Source organism: Papio anubis, chromosome 9 (assembly GCF_008728515.1).
Source record: "Papio anubis isolate 15944 chromosome 9, Panubis1.0, whole genome shotgun sequence".
NCBI lineage: Eukaryota > Metazoa > Chordata > Mammalia > Primates > Cercopithecidae > Papio > Papio anubis.
This window is the reverse complement of record NC_044984.1, coordinates 58229880-58253085: the sequence shown is the minus strand read 5'-3', so window position 1 is coordinate 58253085 and position 23206 is coordinate 58229880. Positions and strand designations below refer to the sequence as shown.

At 42.0% G+C, this 23206-nt stretch overlaps 1 protein-coding gene across 2 annotated transcripts in view; it reads right to left on the bottom strand.

The window, feature by feature from the left end:
- SRGAP1 (SLIT-ROBO Rho GTPase activating protein 1) overlaps positions 1-18813 on the bottom strand; it is a 318550-nt gene extending 299737 nt beyond the window's left edge. For both annotated transcript variants that reach the window (XM_003906716.5, XM_017945988.3), the window contains exon 1: positions 17837-18813. In XM_003906716.5, the coding sequence (XP_003906765.4) occupies positions 17837-17903 (67 nt within the window). In that variant the 5' untranslated portion in view covers positions 17904-18813. The remainder of the gene's footprint in view (positions 1-17836) is intronic.
- Positions 18814-23206: the final 4393 nt, after the last annotated feature.

Below are 23206 nucleotides of genomic sequence, written 5' to 3'. Positions count from 1 at the left end.
CAGTAAGTGCTCTGGAGAGACATAACGCAGGAAGGTAGATAGGATGGGCCAGGGAGATGGAGGTTTATAATCTAAAACAGCATGGTCAAGAAAAATTAGACTTCAAAATATCTGTAAAATTAGACCATAACTGTGTTAACATCAAACGTGGAATAAAATTTTTAAAAAAATTTGACCATGTTCTATGATGATAATGCAATTAATGTAGAAATGAGAAACAAAAAGATAATTTAAATTACTGTATATATTTGGAAATTTTAAAACTTTTTCTGTGTGTGTGGAGAAAAGGTCTCACTCTGCCTCCCAGGCTGGAGTGCGTTGGCGCAATCACGGCTCACTGCAGCTTCAGCTGCCTGGGCTCAAGCAATCCTCCCACCTTACCACCCTCCTGAGTAGCTGGGACTACAGGCACCTACCATCATGGCCATCTAATTTTTAAATTTTTTTTTTGAGACGGAGTTTCACTCGTCACCCAGGCTGGAGTGCAGTGGCACGATCTCGGTTCACTGCAACTTCCTCCTCCTGGGTTCAAGCAGTTCTCCTGCCTCAGCCTCCTGAGTAACTGGGATTACAGGCATGCGACACCACACCTGGCTAATTTTTGTATTATTAGTAGAGATGGGGTTTACCATGTCGGCCAGTCTCGAACTCCTGACCCCAGGTGATCCAGCCACCTCATCCTCCCAAAGTGCTGAGATTACAGACGTGAGCCACCGCGCCCCGCCAATTTTTTAATTTTTTATAGAGACAGTGTCTCACTATGTTGCCCAGACTGGTTTCAAATTCCTGGACTCAAGCAATTCACCCCTCTCAGTCTCCCAAAGTGCTGGGATTACAGGAATAAGCCACCACTCCTGGCCTAAAACATATTTTTAAACAGATCATTAATCATGGAAATTAGAAAATACACAGAGCTGAAAGATAAAAACACTACATATAAAAATTTATGCCTGACTGGGTGCAGTGGTTCATGCCTGTAATCCTAGCACTTTGGGAGGCAGAGGCAGGTGGATCACTTGAGGTCAGGAGTTCAACACCAGCCTGGCTAACATGGTGCAACTTTGTCTCTACCAAAAATACTAAAATTGGTGGGTATGGTGGTGGGTGCCTACAATCCTAGCTACTCCAGAGGTTGAGGTACGAGAATCGCTTGAACCTGGGAGGCAGAGGTTGCAGTGAGCTGAGAATGCATCACTGCACTCCAGCCTGGGCAACAAAGCAAGACTTTGTCTCAAAAAAACAAAAACAAACAAACAAACAAACAAAAAAAATATATATATATATGCCTACAATCCCAGCCCTTTGTGAGGCTGAGCTGGGCAGATTGCTTGAGCTCAGGAGTTCAAGACCAGCCTGGGTAACATAGCGAAACCCTGTCTCTATTTAAAAAAAAGAAAAATTACAGAATGCAGGTAAAGCAGTACTTAGAGGAAATTTTATAACCTCTTACTTTTATATTGGAAAAGAAAAATAATAACTGAGAAAATAAATAAAAAACTTTAAAAATAATAACTGAGAAAATAAATACAAACTTTAAAAAAGTTCAGCAAATAAAGACCCAGGAAAAAAGTAAAAGGGCCAGGCTTGGCGGTCTGCGCCTGCACTCCCAGTTACTCAGGAGGCTGAAGTGAGAGTATTACTTGAGCCCAGGAGTTCCAGGCTATAGTGTACAATGAACACAACCTGTGAAAAGCATTGCACTCCAGCCTGGGCAACAAAGCAAGACCCTTTCTCTTTAAAAAAAAAAAAAAAAGAGAGAGAGAGAGAGAAATAAAGAAAGAGTATAACAGAGAGGATAAACCAATGAAACAGAAAATACAATACGGTAAATCAATAAAGCAAAAACCTAGTTATTTGAAAAGACTAATAAACATACTTCTTATGCTTATCTTATACTTCTCAATCAATGAAAAAAGAGAGAAGATATATACAGACATTTGTTATTAATAGAAAAGAGGTCTAACTGAAAATAATGCAGAGATTAAGATGATAAAAGGATGCTGTAAGCAATTTTATGTCAGTTAATCAGAAAATTTGAACACAATGAGATTTTCTTCTCCTTGATGAAAATGTGAGACCCAGATTACTTGGCAGATGAGTTCTACTAAACATTTAAGAGTCAGATAATTCCAATCTAACATGAACTCCTGCAAAAAACAGAAAAAGAGGAAACAACCTCTAACTAATTTCAAACACTATTACTCTCACTTCATAATGTAATTCTATTAAGAGGAAAAAATAAAATAGTCTTAAGTATCTGCTTAAAAAATGTAAATAACAGGCTGGGCACGGAGGATCACACCTATAACCCCAGCACTTTGGGAGTCCAAGGCAGGCAAATTGCTTGAGCTCAGGAGTTCAAGACAAGCCTGAGCAACATGGTGAAACCCCGTCTCTACGAAAAATACAAAAAATTAGCCAGGTGTGGTGGTGCATGCTTGGGGTCCCAGCAACCTACTCAGGAGGCTGAGGTGAGAGGATTGCTTGAGCCCAGGAGGTGGAAGTTGCAGGGAACCAAGATCACGCCATTGCACTCTAGCCTGGGCAACACAGTTAGACCCCATCTAAGAAAAATAAAAGGAAATACCATATATATACACACACGTATTTCATGAGTCAAAGAAGAAATTATTATGAAGAAGAAAACATTTTTAGAACATAATTCTTTACATATCAAAACTAGTGAGATGCAGCAAAGGTGGTACTTTAAGGAGAATTATAATGAATATTACTTAGGGAAGAAAAGATGCCTTCCTTCGGGATAATGCTTACATTAGAAGAAATAGTGATATTAGAAAGAATGATTATATTAGAAAAGGAATTGTATTCCATTTAATGCTGATGTTAAAAAGAGGAAAAGGTGTTTATGTTAGAAATGTTACATTTTAAAAGAGGCTTACATTCTAAATACTTACATTAGTAATAGCATTTATATTATAGAAAATAACTGGATTACCTTAAATGCTTATATTATAAAATAAGGATTAAAAAAAAAGAATGAGCTATGTGTTCAACTTAAGAAAATAGGTAAAGGACAATAAATTAAATGAAAATAAAAATGATGATAGTAAAGATAAGAGCAGAAATTCACAAAACAGAGAAGAAAAACTAACAGAAACAGATAAACTAGCCAGGTGCAGAGGTTCACACCTGTAATCCCAGCACTTTCGGAGGCTGAGGTGAGTGGATCATTTGAGGCCACGAGTTCAAGACCAGTCTGGTCAACATGGCAAAATCCCATCTCTACTAATTATATAAAAATTCGCCAAGAGCCAGGCGTGGTGGTGCGTACCTGTAATCCCAGCTACTTGGGAAGCTGAGGCACCAGAATCACTTGAACTGGGAGGTGGCGGTTGCAATGAGCCATTGAACTTTAGCCTGGATGATAGGGTAAGACCTCATCTCACCAAAAAAAAAAAAAAAGAAAAAAAAGAAAAAAGACAAACTACTTTAAGATTTAGCAAGAAAAGGCAAAAATAAATGTTTTAAAATAATATATTTTAAATTCAATACAGATCAGCCTATGTTTTTAAAATAAGAGAATACTATCATCAATACTATTTCAATACATTTTATATCTTATACAGAACGAATACATTTCTAGAAAAATATCATTTATTGGCCGGGCACAGTGGCTCACGCCTGTAATCCCAGCACTTTAGGAGGCCAAGGCGGGCAGATCACCTGAGGTTGGAAGTTCCAGACCAGCCCAGCACATGGCAAAACCTCGTCTCTACTAAAAATACAAAAATTAGCTGGGCATGGTATTGGGCACCTGTAATCCCAGCTACTTGGGAGGCTGAGGCAGGAGAATCGCTTGAATCCAGGAGGCGGAGGTTGCAGTGAGCAGATTGCACCACTGCACTCCAGCCTGGGCAACCAGAGTGAAACTCCATCTCAAAAAAACAAAAGTATAATTTATCAAAACTGACATGAGAAGAAATACACAGCATAAATAATCCTATAACTAATAAAGAAAATGATTAACTACTGATTAGCAATTAAAAAGTTCTTCACACAAGGAAACTAATTAGACCCAGATAAACAGTTCTACTCAACTTTCTATGAAAGAAATATTTCAAAGTTTCAAACTCTTCCACAAAATAGAGAAGCAATACTCTCCCACTCACTCTGTGAGGCTAGTGTAACTTAGATTCGTGGCCAGGCATGGTGGCTCTATGCCTGTAATCCCAGCACTTTGAAAGGCCGAGGCAAGAGGACTGTTTGAGCCCAGGAATTCTCTGAGTCCAGGAGTTCAAGACCAGCCTGGGCAACAAAGTGAAGCCCCATCTCCCCAACCCCCCCTCCAAAAAAAACACAGATAGGAAATGAGACAAGGACATTATTAAAAAGGAAAACCATAGTTCTGTTTTTTCCCCAAGAATTTAAAGACAAAAATACTAGATATTAGCAAACGGAATCCAACGGTGTACACAGACAGACAGACAGACACACACACATATACATACATACATACACACCACACACAAAACACAACGAAGATAGCCTTAAAGCAAAGAAAGTTAAATACTAGGAAATCTATAAATATTACTCATCACATTAACAGAGTAAAGAAGAAAAAGCATAGTATCAACAGATTCAAAAAAAAAAGAAGATAACATGCAACCACCTATTAATGATTAAAACTCAAGTAAACAAAGAATACAAAAGATTTGCACTTTACCTATTAAAGAGTATCTACAATAAACTGAAAACAACCATCATTCTTCAAGTGAGGAGAGGCTTGAAAGCATTCCTTTCTCAATGGAAAACAAGAATGCCAAGGTTGGCACTTTCACTAATTCTGTACTGGAAATTCTGCCTAAGACAAAAATGCAAGAAAAATAAATCCATAGAGCTTATCAATGAAAAAATAAAATCATCTTTATTTATAAATAATGAGTGTTTTTTTACCAAAAAAGGGAACAAATTCTTTGAAATAACAGGCTAGCAAAGTGGCTATGTAAAAGTAAATTGCGGCCAGGCACAGTGGCTCATGCCTATAATCCCAGTACTTTGGGAGGCCAAGGCTGGAGGATCACTTGATATCAGGAGTTTGAGATCAGCCTGGCCAACATGGTGAAACCCTGTGTTTACTAAAAATAGAAAAAAAATTGCCAGGTATGGTGGTGCACTCCTGTAATACCAGCTACTTTGGAGGCTGAGGCAGGAGAATTGCTTAAACGTGGGAGGCAGAGGTTGCAGTGAGCCGAGATCATGCCACTGCACTCCAGCCTGGGTGACAGAGCAAGACTTCATCTCAAAAAAAAAAAAAGAGTAAATTGCAGACCAGGCACGGTGGCTCACACCTGTAATCCCAGCACTTTGGGAGGCCAAGGCAGGCAGATCATCTGAGGATGGAAGTTTGAGACCAGCCTCGCCAACATGGAGAAATCCTGTCTCTACTAAAAATACAAAATTAGCCAGGCATGGTGGAGCATGCCTGTAATCCCAGCTACTTGGGAGGCTGAGGCAAGAGAATCGCTTGAACCTGGGAGGCAGAGGTTGCAGTGAGCCGAGATTGCACCAGTGCACTCCAGCCTGGGCAAGTGAAACTCCGTCTCAAAAAAAAAAAAAAAAAGTAAATTGCATTTCTGCATAATAGAAACTAGAAAACAATCTTGAAAGAGATCTCATGAATATTAGTCATAAAAATAGCATCCTGATATAAGTCTAACCAAAAACATCAAAAATATAAAACTTTACACAAAGATATTTTAAAACAACTAAATAAGTGAAGGAATACTCATATTCACAGCTAGGAAGAACTAATATATAGATGCCAATTCTTCCCTAATTGATTTATAATTTCATGCAATTTCAATGAAAATGGCAATGTGTTTTCAATGGAAGGCAAACTAATTCTAAAATTTATTTGAAAGAGAAAGGAGCATGATCAGAAGATACTTCTGAAAAAAGAAGAAAGAGGGGAGATTTAGCTTACCAGACATAAAGACTTATTACAAAGCTATAGTAGTTAAGATAGTGTGACTATGCTATTGGTGCAAGAACAAATTAATCAACGGAACATGACAGAGTGTCCAAAAATACAGTTCTGTATATGTGAAACTTTCATCAAAACAGAAGCAGCTAGCATATCATTTCTTTAAAAAGATTATTAGTAAATGGAACCCCAAAAAAGGTCACTTATATGAAAAGAACTTTAAAAAAATCCCTAGCTCACAAAATATAAAAAATAAACTTCAGATGAATTAAAAATATATGCTGAAAGCAAAATTTTAAAGCATTTAGAAGATGACACAGACAGATATCTTCCTGACTTTAGAGTGGGGAAGGATTATTTAAACACCAAATATAAATAATTGATACATGTGAACAAATTAAAAATGAACAACTTCTATTTATTAAGAGGATCTTTTTATTTATTTATTTATTTATTTATTCTATTTATTATTTAGAGATGGAGTTTCGCTCTTGTTACCCAGGCTGGAGGGCAATGATGCAATCTTGGCTCACCTCTGCCTCCTGAGTTCAGATGATTGTCCTGCCTCGGCCTCCCAAGTAGCTGGGAATACCAGCACCCGCCACCATGCCCAGCTAATTTTTGTATTTTTAGTAGAGATGGTGTGTCACTAGGTTGGCCAGGCTGATCTCAAACTCCTGACCTCAGGTGGCCTCCCAATATGCTGGGATTACAGGCATGAGCCACCACGCCCAGACTAGAGGATCTTTTTAAAAGTGAAAACACAAGCTACAGACTGGGAGCAGGTATTTGCAACAGATACAACTGGCAGGAGATTAACATCACGAACATACTAAAACAAAACAAAACTCAAAAATCAGTAAGCTATACAGACCTATTACGTACCTACAAAAATTAAAAATAAAAAGAGAAAATCATTCTGGCCAGGCACAGTGGCTCACGCCTGTAATCCCAGCACTTTGGAAGGCCGAGGCAGGCGATCACTTGAGAGCCCAGGAGTTCAAGACCAGCCTGGGCAACATAGTGAAACCCCATCTCTACTAAAACATACAAAAACTAGCCCGGGGTGGTGGTGCACGCCTGTAGTCCCAGCTACTTGGGAAGCTAACGCACGAGAATCACCTGAACCTGGGAGGTGGAGGTTGCAGTGAGCCGCAAAGATGACGCCACTGCACCGTAGCCTAGCTGATAGAGTGAGACTCTCCCCTCCAAAAAAAAAAAAAAAAAGAACTTCATGGTGACTGCTGCTTGTCTACCAAAATCTGTTCTTTCATGCTGTGACCATCAAGTTATAATTAGAAACACGGCCATCCAGAAAGACTACATTTCCCAGCTTCCCTTGCAGCAAGATGTGCCATGCTGGTTAAATAAGTGGAAAGTATATGTACTACTAAGGGCTGGGTTTGAAAACCTTGGACATGTGCTCCTTAAGGCTGATTTTCCTTCCTGTAAGTCAAAACACTGAAATACTTAAAACCTGGTTTCGAAGAGTAGGCAAGTTCATTTATCTAGGTGATGGCAGAACCACAAGATGGAAGAAACCTTAATAATGGGGCAAAGATATACTGGCGGCCTGGATTGGACATATCCAGTCTGTTACCCGAGAAAGAAAAAAATCTCTCTGTTTTAAAGTTACTGTTTAGGGGAGTTCTCTTTATTATAATATCTTAGCCTCTACCTTAACTAATACATTGCTCAATGCTATGTGTTTTTCAGGCTGTGAACTCTCCTGCCCTGCTAATAAGAGAAAGGCTTGACATTACCTGGTGAAGTTGAACATGCACATTCCCCATGACCCAGCAAGTACACCTAGAGAAACTCTTCTTGTACACCAGGAGACACCTACAGCATTTTATACACTATTATTATTCATGAGAGCAAAAAAAACTATAATTCAAATGTCATATAGAATGAATCAATAGCTTGTAGTATTTTTTATGCCCTGGAATATTATGCACCAGAGAAAGCACACAGTGTGGCAGTGAAATTATAGTCACATACATTAATGTAGATTAATCTTAACATAATAATATTGAGTATAAAATTGAAGTCATAAGAATACATATTATTAATTTTTTATTAGGGAAAATTTCAAGCATATGCAAAAACAAAGAGAATAATATAATTAACCTCATGCACCCACTGATTATCAATTCATGGCATTTTATCTGTATCCCTACCTATTTCTTCCCTCCCCAAGATTATTTTTGAGAAAATCCCGGAAGTCCTAATTTCATCCATTATTACTCAGCATGTATCTTTAAAAGATAAAGATTTGTTATACATGCCAAAACACTACTACTCCAATTTTAAAAATGTATACCAATTCGTCATGTTAAAAATTCAGAAAGTGTTCGAATGGCCCTATATTCTTGATATATGAATGCATCCTAATCAAAACTATAGAGAAAGCTACAAAATGATAGTAAAGCTTTACAGAAAACAAGGGAATGATTAATACTATATCCAGAATTGTTGAGTGGCAGTGGGAATGAAGGGAGATTTGCTAGGAAAGGGACAATCCTTGGGGGTTTCTAAGGCACTGGTAATGTTCTGTTTCTTAACCTGGGTGGCTAGTACCGAGGTGTTCAAAGCTATTATTCTTTAAACTGTAAATAATCATTTTCTGTACCTGTTTGTATGTATATTTCACAAAGCAAGCCAGCAAATAAACAAGCAAGTTTGCTCTCCCAAACACACAAGCTAACTAAGCTCAAAGCAAGGAAAAACCAAAGTATATCAATGAGTTGTAAACAAACGAGAAATCTGGTTGTCCTATGGACAAATCTGATTTTACCAGAGGTTTGATCCAGAGGCTAAGCTTTGCTTGGATTTACCTTACCCACTCCTCTACTCAAGGAGGCTGGAGTTGAAAGTCAGATTCCTGCATTTGGCCTGAAAATTTACCAAAGGCCAGGTATACAGTGGCTCAAAGACACAGAAAGTACTAACTATACTAAACAGGAAAGTTAAGCAGAAATTCCTCCTCCCGTGCATTATAGCTTGTTTTGCACATACACAATTCAGCGTATCCCTCAGGGTGCCCACGCAAAGCAATGGTGACTGGCTCACCGTGGGTGCTCAAAACTGTTAGCTCTGGTTATGACTATCTTTAATTATTATTTCACTTTCCATTTTACAGTCTTTCTTCAATTATTATAAAACAATTAACCATATCATAAAATGTTCTTCAAAAACCAGTGGTAAAGACTGCATAACATTGCATGTATAAAGTTAGTTAACAATTTACCAATGGAACTTAACCATTCCCCACTGTTGGACATTTAGAATGTTTCCAGCTGTATGACTTTCGAAAGAAATTATAAACCATTTGAATTCAACTTAAAATTTTGTGGTAATAGGCCGGGCACAGTGGCTCACACCTGTAATACCAGTACTTTGGGAGGCCGAGGTGGGTGGATCACCTGACCTCAGGAGTTCGAGACCAGCCTGGCCAATATGGTGAAACCCCGTCTCTCCTAAAAATACAAAAAATTAGCCAGGTGTGGTGGTGGGCACCCATATTCCCAGCTACTCATGAGTCTAAGGCAGGAGAATCGCTTGAACCCAGGAAGTAGAGGTTGCAGTGAGCTGAGATCGTGCCATTGCACTCCAGCCTGGGCAACAAGAGTGAAACTCCATCTCAAAAAAAAAAGAAAAAAAATGTGTGGTAATACTTGTTTGGACATCCTAGACAATTCTGAATGATCACCATGTTTATTTGCAGTATAAAGGAATTATGATTCCAAATTATTCCTCTTCTCACGTAATAAATGTTTAATGAGCCCTGTACATTAAAGGGTGTGGGAGATAGACAATGATTTCTAATATCAAAGTGCTTTCTAGTGAAACAGAAGCAAATTAGCAGTCATAAGTGAAATTTTCATTCCTACATTGATTTTAAAAGAAAATACTTTTCTCAAGACTATGAGATTAAGTCAGTGACTTTATCTGATGTCATAAGAATCTTTTTCACCCCCAGGTAAGTAAAATCCACTGACTGAACTATGGTTCTCATTTTCCATATAGCATCACTGAACAGAGGTAGAGACAATTTAAAACAAAAGTTATTCTTAAATACATGGCAGCCCAGAGCCAGGAAATGTGCTGTTAGCCTTTGTTACTTGCACTTGGATGAAAAATAATGACAAAATATAAAATCCACCTTATAATGAGCTGGGAATCTGTATGCTTTGTCTATTCTATTTCCCTTTTAAATTCCACCATGAAACTCACTCCATTCTAAAAGCACATGGCACTCTCTTAGGATAATTCAAGATGAGTCCACTTTGGAATTCATTCTGGTAAAAAGACTAGCGATTACATATTTGAATTTCAAAAAACTTATCTAAATCAGAATGCAACAAGATACAGCAGAAAGAACAACAGGCTGGGCAAGGTGGCTCATGCCTGTAATCTCAGCACTTTGCAAGGCCCAAGGTTCACGCAGGCAGATCACTTGAGCTTAGGAGTTTGAAACCAGCCTGGGCAACATGGCCAAACCCCGTCTCTACAAAAAATACAAAAATCATCCAGGCATGATGGCAGGTGCCTATAGTCCCAGCTACACCAGAGGCTGAGGTGGCAGGATCACCTGAGCCTGGGGAGGGCGAGGCTGCAGTGAGCTGAGCCAAGATTGGGTCACTGTGCTCCAGCCTGCGCAACGGAGTGAGACCCTACCTCCAAAAAAAAAAAAAAAAACAGCAGATGGAAAGAAAACCAGCATTAAACAGATAACAATTACTAACATTTATTGACTATTATGTGCCAAGCCTGTGATAAATGTTTTCCTCACTGCAATCTCACAAAGACAAAAAGGAGGCCAGGTGCAGTGGCTCACGCCTGTAATCCCAGCACTTGGGGAAGCTGAGGTGGGTGGATCACTTGGGGTCAGGAGTTCGAGACCAGCCTGGCCAACATAGTAAAACTCTGTCTCTCCTAAAAATACAAAAACATTAGCTGGGCATGGTGGAGCATGCCTGTAATCCTAGCTGCTTGGGAGGCTGAGGTAGGAGGATCACTTGAATCTGAGAGTCACACGACTGCACTCCAGCCTGGGTGACAGAACAAGACTTGGTCTCAAAAAAAAGAAAAAGAAAGAAAATTTAAAAAGACAACAAGGTAAATACTACGATTTTCCCTATTTTACAGATGAAGAAATTCACTCTTAGAGGTCACACAACTAATCAGTGACAAGGCTAGACTGCTAACACCAAAGTTCCTGCTTTTTTTAATTATTTATTTATTTTTAAAAAATTAGAGATGGTGTCTCGCCATGTTGACCAGGTTGGTCTCAAACTCCTGGTCTCAAGTGATCCTTCCATCTCTGCCTCCCAAAGTGCTGAGATTACAGGTGTGAGCCACCGTGCTTGGCCCAGAATTCCTGGTTTTAAACACCACGTTCTGTTTCTTCCCAGTCTAACACATCAACAGGGGAGAGTAAATAATGCTGTCAATAAATTAGAAAGTAGTTCTCAGCTGACAAAAATACCTGTACATAACTGTCTCTAATCCAAGCTTCTTTTTTTTCGAGATGGAGTCTCGCTCTGTCGTCCAGGCTGGAGTGCAGTGGCACAATCTCAGCTCACTGCAACCTCCGCCTCCTAGGTTCAAGCGATTCTCGTGCCTCAGCCTCCAGAGTAGCTGGGATTATAGATGCATGCCACCACACCCGGCTAATTTTTGTGTTTTTAGTAGAAACGAGGCTTCACCATGTTGCCCAGGCTGGTCTCAAACTCCTGGGCTCAAGCAATCCACCCACCCACCTCGGCCTCCCAAAGTGCTAGGATTGATTACAGGCATGAGCTACCATGCCCAGCCTCTAATCCAAATTTCTGCCTTCAAACTGCTAAAGCATAAACAGACTAATTAGACAAACAATTTATTCCCTTTTCTTTATCTTGTTGTTTGAATTGAAGTAAAAATAGGTAGCATGAATAAAAATTTTTAAACTGTCTCTCCTTGGCCAGGCACGGTGGCTCATGCCCATAATCCCAGCACTTTGGGACGCTGACACAGGAGTTCAGAAGTTTGAGACCAGTCTGGGCAACATGGCGAAACCCTATCTTTACAAAAAAAAAAAGCCAGGTATGGTGGTGTGTACCTACAGTCCCATCTACTTGGAGTGCTGAGGCAGAAGAATCGCTTGACCCCAGGAGGTCAAGGCTGCAGTGAGCCTTGTTCACCCACTGCACTCTAGCCTGGGTGACAAAGTGAGACCCTGTCTTGAAGAAAAAAAAAAAAAAGAAATTGTCTGGCCAATTTACAAAGACTCTAAAACCTAGAACAGACTTGAAGTTGTCTGACTCCTAAACTGGTCAACATAGCACAGGAGTAAACAAACCAATCTAGATTGTCAGAGCTGAGATTTACTATCCTGTATTATAATCCAGCCCTCATGTGTTTCAGAAGGTCATGCTTTGCTCAAAATTTTCTCTAAAACTATCCCTTAATATATTCTGAAGTTCATGAAACTAATCGGGTTTTCAGGGCACTGTAAAGGCCTTGTTGCAGTAGCTGCAATTAGCTTCAGCAAAACATCAAGCAAATCACATTTGTACATATTAACCATGTTGTTTTTCTAGACCTTAAAAGCCACCATGTGAAGCTGCTGCCTGGGTATTGTGGTCTCTTGAAATGGTCCTGGTGAAAAAAACAACTTGGTTAGAGTTAATCAATGTAATTAACTCCTGTTCACAGACGACGGTTTCTACGCTCTCTTAGGTCCAACAATGACTCCTTCAATGAATGCAAAGTCTAAATAGGTAACTGTTCTATCTCCTATTTAGATATCTACTTTGTGAGGAATCTAAAAGTGAATTCTCGCTACTGAAAAGAAGATAACCTGGGTTCTGGTCCCAGGTATGTCACTGTTAATTGTGTAACTCTATCGTTAAGCCTCCCTGCATCATGTAATGACTGGGTTGGAGAAAAAAATGTTACAGGTCCCTCCCAGCTATAAAGTTTTAATTCATAACTTAAATTGCTGTCACTTCCAATTCTATGTTAGAAGAAAGAACATAAGATGCAGACACAGTTGCACCATGGCATGATGCAGGGCCATACCAAATCAAATTGGCATTTCCTCATGTTCCATCTGCTACTAAAATGTATTATTTGTATGTCAGGCTGCAGAGTGGTCAAAGAACAACAGATTTTCTTGGCACTCCCTATACATTTTGCATGTAGATAAATATGGTGCTATCTCTAGGAAAATACTACAAATAATAACTGTCAATTCTTAGCAACTAGCAACATACATTATTAAAAACAAACACAGTCTTTCATCTATAAGTTCCACTTCACAAAACATGTCTTTTTGAGTATTTTTCGTTCCCATATGCGTGGCTCCACAATAGTTTTGCTGCAGAATACAAGAATTACATAGATCACTAAAGTCCATAGATAATCTCAAAACCTTCTGTTAGCCAATTATTCAATCCCTTCCACTGCTATACTAGTTGCCAGAGATGCTAACAAATAGCATAGTCAACTGGTTTGGGTTTCATACACTTTTCAAGACATGCTTGCTTTTTAATGGCCTATTCGAACAAGAGATTTATTTCTCTTAATTCTAAGTCTTTGAGAATTTGACCAAGAGGCATGAAATGCTCAATTCATTCTTTAAAACTGTTGCTTGGGGTCTCCTTTTGTCCCCGATTCAAACCTATCCATTGTTTAACCACTTGTATCATTCCTGATTCTTCTCTGTCTTACGATTCTGTGCTACACTTCTCTGCATGTAGTTTTGATTACTGTTTTTTCTGTATTCTTTATTGTATTATATTTTAATTCTCCAAGAACTCAATTTATACAGTGTCCATGAACTTATGAAATAAAAGTGAAGGCAAAAATGATTCTCCCCAAAACAGAGCAGCCAAGAGAAAACTTAAAAAGCTTGAAAATTTTATGAAGCAATTAATATGAACTGATATGACATCTTCAATTAGAGTCAAAGACACTTAGGATTACAAAAATTAGTCAGGCATGGTGGTGCGCGCCTGTAGTCCCAGCTACTTGGGAGGCTGAGGCACGAGAATCACTTGAACTTGGACTTGAACCCAGAAGGCGGAGGTTGCAGTGAGCCATGATCATGCCACTGCACTCCAGCTTGGGTGACAGAGTGAGACTGTGTCTCAAAAAGAAAAAAAAAAAACAAAGACACTTAGGATGAAGAGAATTCCAACTCCTTATCTTATAGATAAGAAAACCAAAACCCAGAGAGAGGCTAAGTGACTTGCCCAAAATTATACATACAACTAGATACATCTATGATCTTATACACAAAATTACAAATTATCACCAGGAATAGTTCTTTTCACAGTTAAGAATAGCCCCTTGAAGTCTGTTCCCAAAACCTGTGCAGGCAGCCACAATGGTGAAATTCCATATCTGTGCCAGATGCAGTGGCTCATGCCTATAATCTCAGCATTTTGGGATGCTGAGGCGGGCAGATCACCTGAGGTCAGGAGTTCGAGACCAGCCTGGCCAACGTGTCGAAATCCCATCTCTACTAAAAATACAAAAATTTGCTGGGCATGGTGGTGCGTGCATGTAATTCCAACTACTCCGGAGGCTAAGGCAGGAGAATCACTTGAACCCAGGAGGCGGAGGTTGCAGTGAGCCGAGATCACGCCACTGCACTCTGGCTTGGGCGGCAGAGTGATTCTCCATTTTATGTGTGTATGTGTATATATATATCTCCTATTTAGATATCTATATATATATATTAGATATATGTATACACATATACACATACACATACATATATATATATATAAAAAATTAAAAATAAAAAAAATTCCATATCTGAAGTCATTCCTTTAGGTCAAAACATTATCTCAAAAATTCCGAGATAAATAGAGTTGTTATTAGGGAAAATGGGAGAGAGTAAGAGAGGAAAATATTCTAGGGTGTTAGGTTCTAAGTTAGAACGTCAAAAAACATACATATAATCAGAATGACTCTTGAAATCACCCACACACCTAAGTCACCTAGAGAGTCCAATATGTATGTTTATTAATTGTGTTCTTCTTGAGACGGAGTCTCGCTCTGTCAGCCAGTCTGGAGGGCAGTGGTGCAATTTCAGCTCACTGTAACTTCTGCCTCCTGGGTTCAAGCAATTCTCCTGACTCAGTCTCCAGAGTAGCTGAGATTACAGGCATGCACCACCACATCCAGCTAATTTTTGTATTTTTAGTAGAGACAGGGTTTCACCATGTTGGCCAGGCTGGTCTCAACCTCAAGTGATCCGCCCACCTTGGCCTCCCAAAGTGCTGGGATTCCAGGCTTGAGCCACCGTGCCTGGCCTAGGCTTATGTCTTAATGAGTTCCACAGAGCTAGGTTTTTCTTCAGCAATAGAACAGAATTTTTTTTTTTATCATCAGATAAAGTTACTGACTGTAATTTAAAAAGCAGGTTGTTCCAAATACATATACCTTTGTTTATTTATTTATTTATTTATTTATTTATTAGACGGAGTCTCATTCTGTCACCCAGGCTGGAGTGCAGTGATGTGATCTCGGCTCACTGTAACCTCTGCCTCCTGGGTTCAAGTGGAACCACAGGCACACTGGGACCACAGGTGTGTGCCACCACACCTAGCTAATTTTTGTATTTTTTGGTAGAGATGTGGTTTATCTACCAAAATGTTGGCCAGGCTGGTCTCGAACTCCTGACCCCAAGTGATCTGCCTGCCTCAGCCTCCCAAAATGCTGAGATTACAGGCATGCACCACTGCATCTGGCCCCAAAACACAGACCTTTAAATAACAGACAGCACTCTGCGAGGGTAGAGAAAAACCAGAGTCTTGTCTCCCATGCTGTCCTTACTAAGGGGCCTACTCTCCCTGCGTTGGACAGCTGGCCTCATGCACTATTTGCCTGTTATTTTTCTCCCACTCTCTTCTTGATTTGCCTAGAAGTACCAGGTGAATTTGTGCCATTTAATGCTTATATGATCTGACTCCGTGATATTCCCTTATTCCCACTTTTGTGTATGGATGTAGCGATCTAGGTTAGATACTGGATGTGTAGGTTACTGAAGGAGGAGGTAAAGCCTGGACACAGGGCAGGCAGGTACAGTGAAGAGTCCTAAAGCAGCCTAGGGACTTGTGGGTGTGTGGAAGGGAGAAGTGTTGAAGGAAATAGGGAGAAGGTCACTGGCTGTGGGAGAGACTTAGTTCCAAATGTGATTTTCACCACGTTCATGATTTTTCTTCCGTTTGAATTTGACAGACACATTGCAACACATCCCATTTCGCTGATTTTCCAATAAGGATTTGATCACTGGCAAGTGACCTTACAGCAAAGATAAAGAAATCAACATTTGGAAGTGCATTTGCCAATTAGAGCTCCAGGCGGCAGAAAAACCAGACCGCCACCCCTTGAAGACCTGCCACAAAGAGCCATGTGGAAAAACTGCACAGAGAAATGGTGGTTGTGAACAAGAGTACTGCCTTGGAATGAAAGGTTTTAGGCTATGTTGGACTCACCGAAAAAAGAAAGGTTAGTCGCATTAGAAAGTTTACCTGGCTCTAAGAAAATAACTGCTAACACAACTTCCATAGCAATGAAACAAGTTCCTGTAAGTACAAATTATCATAATTCCAAGCAGACAAAAATCTGTGTCTACTGAACAATGTTTAGCTTAACTCCATTATAGGGGTCAGCCTAAAGATAACCTAAGTTATCTTGCATATTGTGTCTGCTGTGGCCACAATGAGTTGGTCTCGATTCACACTGGATGATACAGGATTTCTCCACCAGGTCCTCTCACAGGACTCCAGGCATTTTTACAACTTGACCACACAAAAGAACACTCAGGCTGCTCCTCCCTTGCTCAAGGGAAGTACAGTAATGCCTTTCTCCGTAACCCTTTCATAAGACTGTGCATAGACAAACACAGGTGTGTACATAACAATCTTTATGAACTTTGCATTGAATGTGTCAAAGAACAGCGGGCGATCCCAACATTCCATCCATTGTCTCAATCAGGAAAGCTACTCCTGAGACATCAGGAAAGAGGAGGAAAAAATTCAACTAACATATGTTTACGAAACACTTCAGCAGCAAAAAATACTTGTATTGGAGAGAAAATATATTTTTTTTAATCACAAGGCATAGAAAGTAAAAATAATTAATCAGCCTTAATTAGGTTTCCTTCATTAGTTGACAATGCAAATCGATTGAAACTACTACTCAAATATTCAAACCTTCATTTTACATGCAAGTGGCTTCCAGCAAATGATAAAGCAATATTCCCATGTGAATGTGAAAGATGGCAATGAATTCTGGCCCATTATAAAGGAGGAGTCAGATTCCACTAGTCACTGCTTCGTTTAACTGCCAGGCTTTCAGGGAGCTATTTAATAAAAGGGGGACTCGCCCTAATAAATTGTGAGCGGTGTAAATAGGTGAGCGGTGTAAATACCTGAAATAGCCTGCACTCAATGAGGCTGGAGACCGCGTGGGGTTCACAGACTTTACAAATATGATTCCGTAAAAAAATTACGTAGTGACAATCCTACTATTTAAAAAGAATAATGACGGTGATAATAATAGCTGGACAGGATGCATCTCTGCTGTCTGCTTCCCATAGAAGTTGCCCAGCTGAAGGTGGTTAAGTTAAAGCCAGTTCTCTCCCCATTGGAGATGCGGGCTGGCAGCTGGCGAGGGGAGGTCACCCGGTTTCCAGCTTCCCGTGGGTTTGACGGGACTGGGATTGCAACTGGGAACTAAGTGACTTGTAGGAAGCCCGGGTGGCTCAGCTAGGGCTCGAGCTGTCCCCTCACCACCTTCCTCCCACGCAGACACCAAGTTAGAAACGCAACTCCACGAGCACAATGACAAGAAGGCACACAAAAGGAGCAAGGCAGCCGCTCCCATCCTTACCTTTGACTTGACTTTCATACTCGGCTATGATCTCTTTGTCCTTCTTGAATCGGCTCGGGGTGGACATTATCCAGCTGTTCTGGGTTTGCTTTCAATGGGCAAGTTCTGTTCAGTGGTCACAACCAGTTCTCCTTGGAGAGGCAGAGTTGTACTCTCACACGCCGGGAATCCAGAGGCAGCGCCGACCCGAGGGAAGGGAGGAGGGAGAGGAGAGGGAGGAGGAGGAGGGAAAAAGGAGCGAGTAGAGAGGACTAGATTAGCCCGGGCGCTGGCACCATACTCTCGGAATTGAGCTCCGTCGGTGATCCCAGGGAATCCCCGGGGTCGGGGCTGGAGAGGCCGGACACGCAGGCAAACTCCAGCGAGCGAGAGGCGGGGGACGTCTCCCTGCCCACCTCGCCGGGAGCCCGGCCACTTCCTCTACGGCCGCTGGGCGGGCGCGGGGCTCGCGCCGGCGCTCCGCACCATTGTTCGAGACACGCACCGGGCGCCCGGGACAGGGCCAGCGGCGGAGAGCAGGCGCCGGGAACGCGCCCAGGTCGAGCGCCACAACCCTCCCTTCCTGCCTCCAGCCGCCGGCTCCGGCGCTCAATGGTCCCGCCCGGGCTGGGGATGCTGCTGCCACGGCCGCCGCTCCTCTGCCCGCAGACACCGCCGCTACCGCTCGGCAGGCGAAAGGAATCGCAATCCTAACGCGAGTCCCCGCTGCTGCTGGGAGGGTGAAGGCGGCGACGCTCAGACGCGCCCTGGGCACAGCCCCGGCGGAGTTTAGGTCTCCAGAGCCGGCGCCGCGAGAGGCCTCTGCCTCCCTGGCCGCGGTGCGCCGAGGCTGCCTTTCTCTGCGTCCCCCTTTCCGCTGCTGCCCCCAGGAGGCCGCCGGTGACAGGCACACTCGCACACGCACGCGGGAGCCGCGCCCCCGGCGGCCGCAAAGTTGAGGATGCACATACGGCTCGCGCCTCGCGGGCGCCCGGCGAGCGATCTGCGGGCGGCGGCTGCTCGGGGCTCCGCCAGGCGGGGCTAGGCTCGCCGGAGCGGACGGCACTCCGGTCTGTGCCCTTCTCCGTCCAAGCCCCCGCCCCTGCTCCGCGAGGAAACGCCTGTCTGGTCCGGGAAGATGGATGCCTGTTGTGGCCAACCGCAGCCCGGCCCCGCGCGACGAGCCCAGGAGGCCGTGGGCGGCGCCCCCCGCACCTCTCCGCCGAGGCGCCGCTTCACCGCTGGCCGAGGTCGTGGCTCCGGCTGCAGGAAAACCCCTTCCCGACCTGTGGGACCGCCTTCGGGCTCTGGCGGGGGCTCTGGTGGGGCTTTTGCCAGAATCTAATGGGGAAGTCCAGAGTTGGATGTCTCCATGACACAAAGGGACGTTACTCCGAGACACTGGACCCCAGTAGAAAAACTGAACACTGAATTGTGAATGACCTGGCTGTTAATCCAAAAAGCGCGAAGCTCTTCAATCGAGGCGGAGAAAAACACCCACCTTGAACACCATATCCTCTATTCCTACAAGTAACTAGGGAAGCTAGGATGGTGGGAAAGCGACGGTATGGGAAGTCACACGGTGTTGTTCGCTTACTTATTTATTTACTAAACTCCAGATTTTATTCCGATTTTACTAATGTTTTCTACTAGAGTCATTTCTGTTCCAAGATCCAACACAGGACGCCACATTTCACTTAGTACTTTTACAATTTTTTTTTTCTTTGTTTGGGTTTTTTTGGTTTGTTTTTTTGTTGTTTTTTTGTTTTTGTTTTTGTTTTTTGTTTTTTGAGACAGAGTCTCAGTCTCGCCCAGGCTGGAGTGCAGGGGCACGATCTCTGCTTACTGCAACCTCCGCCTCCCGGGTTCAAGTGATTCTCCTGGTTCAGCCTCAAGAGTGGTGTGACTACAGGCACCCGCCACTATGCCTGGGTAATTTTTGTATTTTTAGTAGAGAAAGGGTTTTGCCATGTTGTCCAGGCTGGTCTTGAACTCCTGACCTCAAGTGATCCGCTCACCTCGGCCTCCCAAAGTGGTGGGATTACAGGTGTGAGCCATGGCGCCCAGCCTCATTTTTAACAGATACCTTTTACAAGATCTGTCGTGTCTAGTCTCTTTTTATTTTATTTGTTTATTTTCATTTTAGTACACACGGGGGTCTCCCTATGTTGTCCAGGCTGATCTGAAACTCTAGTCTCTTTTTGAACAATATAACGAAGAATTTACCTTGCCATCCTCGCATGGTTCAGGTGTTATTTGTGTTAAGTACTTTAAATCCATCCTTGCCAGCCTGTTAAACTTTTTTATTCTTTTTTTTTTTTTTTGTAGAGATGAGGCCTTGCTCTATTGCCCAGGCCGGTCTCAAACTCCCGGCCTCAAAAGATTCTGGCTGGGCACGGTGGCTCACGCCTGTAATCCCAGCACTTTGGGAGACCGAGATGGGTGGATCACGAGGTCAAGAGTTCGAGACCAGCCTGGCCAACATGGTGAAACCCCGTCTCTACTAAAAATACAAAAATTAGCCGGGCATGGTGGCATGTGCCTGTAATCCCAGCTACTCAGGAGGCTGAAGCAAGAGAATCACTTGAACCCAGAGGGTGGAGGTTGCAGTGAGCCGAGATTGCACCACTGCACTCCAGCCTGGGCAACAGAGCAAGACTCCTCAAAAAAACAAAAACAAACAAACAAAACAACAACAACGAAAATTCTCCAACCTCAGCCTCCCAAAGCACTGGGATTACAGCCATCAGCCACCACACCTGGTTTTGTTAGCCTTTTTGTCTCACAGTTACCACTTGAGATATTTACTGACTCCCTTCAAATCAATTCTCAAATATTATGGACCTGATTTCTCAAAATGATGTGTCCGAAGGCGTGTCCCCTATCAAATGTTTTCCCTGCAAGATCTAAAGAAAGTAGGGACTTTTAGACTTTGATCATTCTTTCATGTATCCAGTGGTCGGCTCTCCAGTTCTTAACTGTGTGCCAAACACCAACCTAGGAACTAGGGGATTCAGAGATTAACACTGCCGGAAAGGATCGTACAGTCTATTATTGTATAAATAAATAATTACAAGAGGTACAATAATGCTGTAAGAGAGAGAAATACTCCCAGTCTTGGGAGCACTGGGGATGGAAAAACAGACTGCAAAAGAGGATTGGGTGTAAGAGTTCGCAGAGGAGTGGTATTTGAGCTGGATTTAAAGGATGAATAGTAAGTAGCTGGCAACTTTAGGGAGGCAAAGGGATGCATTCCAGGGAAAAGGAAGAGTGTTATACTCTAGAGGAATTGCAAATAGAGTGACAAGATATCTTCCACTAAGATACCAGATCTCTGATAGATGGTGAAAAATAATGTAAAATTTTTAATATATGTATATGCATGTGTCAGCTGATAGTATGTGGACATTGTTAATCGCACTGCTTTTTTAAAATTTAATTTTAGCAAATTTTTTTTTACTTTATAACAACAGAATATATGTAAAGAAAATATGCCAATTTTTTTTTTTTTTTTTTTTAGTTTTTTTTCATTTTACCATACAGGCGGTTATACTATGGCACCCCTGGCTGCCCTAATTTCACGTGGAGTTGTCTTATGTAAGAGTGTACGGTGAAGAGAGAGCAGAGGCTGGAAAGGAAGGTCAGGGCCAGCTGGGAGAGTCCTCCTGTGCCATGCTAAGATCTTGGACACAGTTCTGCAGACAGCAGGGAGCCTTTTACATAGAGAAGCATCACGATCAGATTTGTGTTTTATAAAGATAACTTTTGGCAGTGTAGAAGGATGGGTTAGCCATAGAGAAAGAGAGGCCAGGCAGGCAGCCCACTTAGGTGATAATCATAGTCACATCTAAATGGAATTCATATCCATGGTGCTGTTGGGATTTGTTTCATATTTGCACCTGGGAAGGACAAGTTGACAGCAGAGATTGCAGCACCTAGAAATGAATTGTTGCCTGAGTCTAGACCTAAACCAGTGTGTTGCAAACAAGCCCCAGAGACAGGGTGCCCAGAGGTGAATCCTAAATCTGCTCTTTCCTAAGGGATCTGGTAAAAATTACTATTTCTCTCTAGGCCTTAATTTGTAAAATGGGTTACAGACTATCCTCATCTGTAAAATTGGTTAATGCCTAAGTCCTGGGGATGTTATAAGCACTTACTGAGATGAATCCTTTAAAGTACTTGTAGGCCATGGTATACACCCAGTGAGTATTAGTTATCTTTACTATTATTATCTCAGTTTTACTCTTCCTAATAGAAAGCTATCTAAAAATCAGAGATAGGCTGGGCATGGCGGCTCATGCCTGTAATCTAAACACTTCAGGAGGCTGAGGTGGGAGGATTGCTTGAGCCCAGGGGTACAAGACCAGCCTCATTTCCACAAAGAATAAATAAAGATCAGAGATAATATTTCATCTTTAATTTTATTATGGTGTCCAATACACAGTCAATAAAATGTATTGAATATTAATGCCACCATTGGTAGGCCACCATTTTACTGTTGTTGAAGATGGGATATACCCATTAAGGTAAGAATTTTGCACACATTCTCAGAAGAACCCTACATGGTGGACACCATTGTCCTCATTTTACAGATGAGAATCTGGAGGCTCAGAAAGTTCAGTAAATGTCTGGCCTGGCAGGGTCAGAATTCCAGTTCACATCTGCCTATCTCCAAAGTAGGTACTCTTTCCAACTTTCCATTCTGCTTCCTATGAACTTACGATTCCTTTAAACTTGTGAAGTGAGTTCAAATAAATAAAATGTGTGTGACTGAGTCATGGGTTTCTATTGGTGGATCTCTTTTCTGATCCAGCTGTTTAGTGTAATGAACAAGTCAATTCGTCTTTCCATTATTTTCTTTTAACTTTTTTTTTTTTTTTTTTGACACAGAGTCTCGCTTGCCCAGGTTGGAGTGCAGTGACATGATCTCAGCTCACTGTAGCCTCCACCTCCTGGGTTCAAGTGATTGTCCTGCCTCAGCCTCCCGAGTAGCTGGGACTACAGGCGCCCGCCACCTCGCCCGGTTAGTTTTTCGTATTTTTAGTAGAGATGGGATTTCACCATGTTGGCCAGGCTAGACTCGAACTCCTGGCCTCTGGTGATCCGCCCATCTAGCCCTCCCAAAGTGCTGGGATTACAGGCATGAGCCACCGCGCCCAGCCAGTATTTCTGTAATTTTCATTTTTCAGATTTTCTTTATCTTTCCCATAGTTAAGAACCCATTTCAATTTACAAAGTTGGATATGGAGAATGCCTGTGATTTAAAATCCAGAAAGCCAGGGTGACCCGTTTGGGAGACAGGCAACCCTGGTTCTGGCTCTCCCGCCAGTTCTCTGTGACTTTGCTCCACCTTGTGGTAGCTCTTTTCTAGCTATAAAACAAGAAAGACTG